The sequence below is a fragment of the Malania oleifera genome, chromosome 9 (genome assembly GCF_029873635.1).
Source record: "Malania oleifera isolate guangnan ecotype guangnan chromosome 9, ASM2987363v1, whole genome shotgun sequence".
Lineage (NCBI taxonomy): Eukaryota > Viridiplantae > Streptophyta > Magnoliopsida > Santalales > Ximeniaceae > Malania > Malania oleifera.
This window is the reverse complement of record NC_080425.1, coordinates 35,981,848-35,987,834: the sequence shown is the minus strand read 5'-3', so window position 1 is coordinate 35,987,834 and position 5,987 is coordinate 35,981,848. Positions and strand designations below refer to the sequence as shown.

At 34.3% G+C, this 5,987-nt stretch overlaps 1 protein-coding gene across 1 annotated transcript; it reads left to right on the top strand.

Annotated features, from left to right (window-relative positions):
- The first annotated feature begins 1,726 nt into the window (after positions 1-1,726).
- LOC131163767 (uncharacterized) lies at positions 1,727-3,306 on the top strand. Its single transcript, XM_058120506.1, has 3 exons — positions 1,727-2,166; positions 2,463-2,513; positions 3,110-3,306. Exons 1-3 carry the CDS (start codon positions 2,007-2,009, stop codon positions 3,136-3,138), a joined length of 240 nt encoding a protein of 79 aa, XP_057976489.1. The 5' UTR covers positions 1,727-2,006; the 3' UTR covers positions 3,139-3,306.
- Positions 3,307-5,987: the final 2,681 nt, after the last annotated feature.

The window sequence follows — 5,987 nt, the reverse complement described above, 5'->3', positions numbered from 1 at the left end:
TGAGAATAGGGGGTGGCAAAACTAGTCAAAACCTGATGGGTGATTTGTGACCTATCCATTTAAACCAAGTTTGGTTAATGCAAGCTGACCCGTTTCTAAACGAGTCAACCCAGACCCGACCTGTTTATTAAACAAGTTAGGCAGATTCGGGTCGGGTCACCCTTTTATCAACATTTACTTTATATTCTAGAAGGGTGAAACCCCTAACCCTAATAGCGTTGTAGCATGCACGCGACGCAGAAGCATAAAGAAGGCAGAGTTGGAGCTGCAGACCAGAAGCCTCTTGGCAGTGACAGTGGATAAGTTGAGCTTTGCAGTGAGGATGGTGCTGGCCAGAATCTAGAGACCTACAATGAGGAGGTAGCCGCAGAAACTGGGTGGTCTATCGATAGAAGGAGGTGTTGGCTTGTCAGCGGTGGTGGGGCTAGAGTTGGGGACCATAGGAACGATGATGAAGCGACGGGGAGAAGGGGGATGGGGGAGGAGTAATCGCCGCTTATGGCAAGCTGGATGGCATCAACATTGATGCTAGTGAAGGCAACGAGGCTGTCGAAGTCATTGGTGCAGCTCTTTTGCAGCATCAACTCCGCTACCTGCAATTTTGTACATATCTCCCTCACGAGTCATGAAGAATTGGAGAAGCCTCTCCCTCACTCCCTAATCTTTTATGTTCTTTTTAGACAGGTGACCTGTTTATTAAACGGGCGGGTTTGAATTTACATAGTAGTGACCCGTTAATAAATAGATCAACCCGAACCTGAACCTATTTAACTCCAACCCATTTATGTACTGCCCAAACCCATTTTTGCCACCCCTACTTGAGAAGCTAAAATTGAAACTCACCATCAACCAACCAACAATCAAAGGCCAAAAGGGTTCAAGAGAACAATTAAAACACCAAATAGCAAGTGCATGAGAACATTGAAACTTCACCTTGATCATCATCATGAGAAGGACAAAGACGATATATATCTATTGTTGCAAGAATTTCTCAAGCACCTCATAACAAAAGGGATTTGGGGAGTAGTAGAAAGTTCCACCATCAACCTTTTGTCACACTACATATTGTGCAAATAGTTCTTTAAAACTCAGTGTGATACCTTGCCTATGATAGGCGAATCAAGATGATAAACATAGTCTAAAGATAGCTAATCTTTTAAAAAGAAAATAAATAATGTCAACTATAATAAATATTGACATTAAAAGGTGAGCTTATTTATGTTAAGGGTATCTTTTAAGCATGTAACAAACCAGATTCACAAGATTTAGAACAAGTACTAGAAATTGTTTGTAACTCGACCGGATTGGTGTAACCAATTATGGTGTTGGTCTTGTAAAGGATCTCCAACACTATTCAACCAGACTAATGCTAATACCATCTGCGATTATAGTACCATTTTATAATCCTTCTTCTCTCTCTCTCTCTCTCTCTCTCTCTCTCTCTCTATTCTAATCATTTGCATTCTTACCCAATACCCCCTCTATATCTCTCCCAGGATTCTAAATTTCCTATTTTCACAAGGTACCTCTTTGTGAAACACCATATTTACCCCTACCTACACATATAACAAAAGCAAACAGAAAGTCTAATCTCAAATACACCGCTTCTACCGATCAAATCTCACCGCATTTAAAATTCATTTGCATGCGAAGTGGGCAAAGGAGGACCACCATTGAACCCTATCCTTTCTGAGTATGGAGGCGTACGTCAAGACACTCAGCCAGCCTGCAGGCCGCCAAAATGGACGGGTCAAACACTGAGCAACAAGATGAGACTACCAGCTGCTCCAGGACTAGGAGGCCATGCCCACTCATATTCAAAGATTTGGGCTCCGCCAGCCCAACCCCAACCAGTCTGCCAGGCTGTTGCAACTTTTAATTATTTTATGGGTCCGGCCGACAAAACGCAGAAGAGCCGAGTGGATGGCTATCTCGTAGTTAGGTGAGCAATCAGGGGCAACTATAGGGTGGATACGACTTCCTATAAATGGAAGAAAGGAAGTCCGATGGGTAAGGAATCAGAACGGAGGAGGATGGAGACGAAGAAGATGATAGCAGTGGTAATGGTGATGGTGTGCTTGGTATCTTCTCATCAGCTGGGAATCGTTGAAGCCGGACCGGAGGACTGCTACGACGCTTGTTCCACCGGCTGCGTCCAACCCGACAGTAACTTTCTCTGACTGCCTGTCGTTAGATCTCCTTTATTAGATTTCATTGAAGTTTCAGGCTCGAGAATTTATTTGAAAAAATAAATAAATAAATAAAATTTTTGTCGTGTTTTTTTTTTAATATATGAAAAATTATTGCGATGGAAGATTTGTTCATATAAAGTCAGTAAATAAATAAATTTTAATGGCATGGGTGTGCCATATTTTTTTGTTAATTGAATTATTATATTTAATTTTTCACTTTTTTTTTAGATTGTTTCATTTTAATTTATAATTTTTAAAAATATTTTGCAGCAAGGCTAATGCAGCGATGTGACATCAAGTGTCAGATAAAATGTAGTGCGGGTAAATTCTAATAACCATTTCCACTTGTTTTCTTTATGTTTGTATATTTACTGTCTTGAAATTAAAATGGATAATTTGATATGATAACCATCTCCTTTTGATTCATTGAAAAGATTTATTATGTAAAGAAAAAAAGAAATTTTTGATTTGCATTATATAATTTATAATTTTATTTTGGATGATGGTTAATACTTTCTTATGAAATTTATTTATATTATTAGTTAACTAATAAATAAACATTTACATAAAAGACACTAAGCCATTTGACAAAAAAATAGAGACCACTTCTAAAGTTTTTTTAAAATCCGAAAGCACTTTTTTAAGGTTTCAAAATTATACCATCCTTTTCTTAAGTTTTTTAAAAATATGGAAAAAAATAAAATAAAAAAACCTTTTAAAAGGAGTATAAGTATCTCAAAAATCAAATATTTCAAAAAACATGTAAAATTTTTGAAGTCTTGGAATACATAAGAATGAAATAAAATAAAATATTTATAATTTTACATCTTTATTATATAATTTTTTATTTTATTCCATTTAATATGTGTGTCTGTATAATTAGACATTAGCCCTGATTCATTGATTTGATTTTACAGATTCCCAAGACAAGAAGATTATAGACTAATCCTTTAAATCCATGGAAGGTCACTGTGAGCTTATATGAAGCCATTAATAATTTGTAATGTGATAATGATTTGTAATGTGATAATAATTTGTAATGTAATGTGTTTTGTTGGTATTTGTTTAATCCTTTCGAAGCTTTGAATATAAGAAAAAAAAAATGACTTGGTTATGTTCTGATTTTACTCGACTTTATTTTGGGTAATTAGTGACTGATTTAGAGAATTGAAGAGGGAAAACATTAAGCAAATTGTCGAGAATGTATACCTTACACCATTGATTTAATTGGTTCCTATTCAATATTGTTGATAGTCATTTTTATCCAATAAAATAAAATTTGAGTTGAACAAATTAAAGTTACGTAAAATATATATATATATAGCACTAGCCAATCAACCAACCACTATTGGCCCGTTGATCGATCCCTTTTCTTCCCTCTTTTTTACTTGGAGCTTCTTGCAACTAGTTTATCGGCCCATTCAAGTGCTTGACTGGTTCCCAAAAAAAAAATTGAAATTATGTGTTGTTTTTTCGTGATTGGCTACGTCATTGACAATTGGTGGTTGTTAGCGGGCAAATTTCAAAGAGGATTTTCCCTCCATCCCATTGGAGGTCTAAAAAGACTACTTGAGAGGGAGATGAGAGCATGTCCAAGTGGAGGCAAGGAGAGAGAGTTCAAGCATTATTCATACATTTACTTGGGAAAAATAAAAAGGGTTTTTGTTGAAGGAGTGAAAAGAGAAAATCATAACTCTCATTTTTTTGTTGTTTGGGCATTTGGGGAATGAACCAAAATGAGGATGCCATCCATCTAATCTATATAGAATTTTTTTTATATTCAATATGGTCAATAGTTAACCCCTCTACTTTCATTGGTTTTCAAATCTTTACATAATTTTTATATCATCATGTTGTTTAATGCTTCATGATTTCTCCGTTTATGAGGATATGTTTTTACTTTAGTTGCATAGAAAAAACAAAAAATACATGTTTGAAAGTCAAAAATTTCATGTTTTATCAAAATTGCTTGCAAGGGGTCAACTTTCCATGATTTTTTTAGGATTTTCAATTTCTTTTAAGCCTTTACACTTAGTGGAGTGTACTTGAAAGTCTAGATGCTGCTTTGCTAAGGGCCTTCATGATTTTTTGATAGAACAAAAATTTCATTTAAAAAATGAACTTAAATAAGTTTTCATACAATTGAATTGTATGATTTTTCTCTAGTCATAGAATTTAATTATTGTTCTAGGGGGCATGTGTGTCAATGATCAACATGCAATCATGCCTCTTTAATGAAGCTTACCACCAAAATAAAATTTCTGAGGTGACTTTCATGTTTAGTTTTTCAAACCATTGTTGTAATCATCATTAATATTGTCACTGTCTTTCTGCTTTCTTTTCTTAATTAATTAGAGAGAGATGAAGATTTCACGAACATTTCAAAAAAAATTTTTTGTTTCTTGTTTTTTTTTTGGATGGGACACATGCATAAATTATTACTAGACAAGTGGGGGCTCATTGAATTTGAGGTTCAAAAAGTAGGCTAGGTTGGAGAAGGGCATTGAATGATGTTATTATTAAAAGCATTAACGTCAAAAAAACAGCATTTTTCAAAGTAATCCCTCGTGGAGTGACTAAAGAGTGGAAAATGGGGTTTTGTTAAAGTTTAACTTGACTTTAATCTCTCTTTTGCATAATTTGTATAAAAAAAATTAGTATTCTAATAAAAAAAATGCTTTTTCAACATAGACTTCAAGTGGTTTCGTAAGACTCGAGTATTTTTTCTAAGAAAAAAAAATACATTAATTGTTTTCTAAAAGCTTGTTCAAAAATTTTGGTGAACTAAAGCGGCTTGATTCCTCCAATGGAAGATATGTAGGTAATCTACTTTTGTAGATTACTCATAACTTTTAATACTAAGTTTTTTCTTTTTCTTTTTTTCTCTCTTTTCTTTTGGTCAAGTGTTTTATTTAAAAATTTTGAAAAAGTACCCAAAGTAATAGAATTCTCATGGGGCATATGCCCCTTCCATGAACTTATGAAGACCTTTTCAAAAGGGGTCAAGGGCTAGAAGTCTAAATTTAAAAAAACAAAGAGAATAGAAAATTATCTTTCAAAATCAGTTGATGGCCCTTTGCAAGCAGTCGACTGCTTGATCCTGCAAGGTTGTTTTTTGTTCATTTTTATCCTTTTTTTTTCTCAAAATTTGAATTTCTAAGTGGTAAATTCACATACTCACATAAGGTCAATGTAGTAACTGAAAAGGTAAGGTGTACTCTCAAGAGGGGGGTGAATTGCGAGTTAAAAATTTCTTAATGACTCCTTTTGTTAATTCTTTCTCAACTCTTTTTAGTTTCAGCAATCACATATGTAAAGTTTGATTATAAATCACAAGTTTAGGCAAGACACAATTTAATTTAAAGTCTTTATGGATGAGAATATCAATTTGAATGATTTGCAAGTTTCTCAACACTTCTTTCAGCAAATTAAACCAAAACTCGGTAAGTCAATTCAATCAATCAAGATAAGCTTTTCAATATGAAATGCTATAACAATTTCAACAAGCTTCCAAGATTCAATCTTTTGATATTGAGCTGTAGCTGATGAATGACCTGTATAATGAACGTACTCCCTTAAAAGGTTTCCGCAAGATAATTCGTGTTGCCCAAGTTACTTGGAATGTTTTCCAAGTTTATGCAAAATTTGGGACAAAAGAAATATAAATTTGAATGTTAAAACTTTTAAAAAAATATAGCCATTAACAGTGTTCAGGCGCCTTAGGTCTCGGGGTCAATCACCTGAGGTTTCAGAAAATTGTGAAATTTTCAAACTGAAACAGGGTCAGGCGCCTGG

What these genes read in the sequence shown, in the direction of transcription:
- LOC131163767 (XM_058120506.1), top strand. Translation starts at nt 2,007, where the DNA reads ATGGGTAAGGAATCAGAACGGAGGAGGATGGAGACGAAGAAGATGATA. An exon ending in CGGCTGCGTCCAACCCGACA is followed by an intron (nt 2,167 to 2,462) that starts GTAACTTTCTCT and finishes AATATTTTGCAG; the next exon opens with CAAGGCTAATGCAGCGATGT. An exon ending in TCAGATAAAATGTAGTGCGG is followed by an intron (nt 2,514 to 3,109) that starts GTAAATTCTAAT and finishes TTGATTTTACAG; the next exon opens with ATTCCCAAGACAAGAAGATT.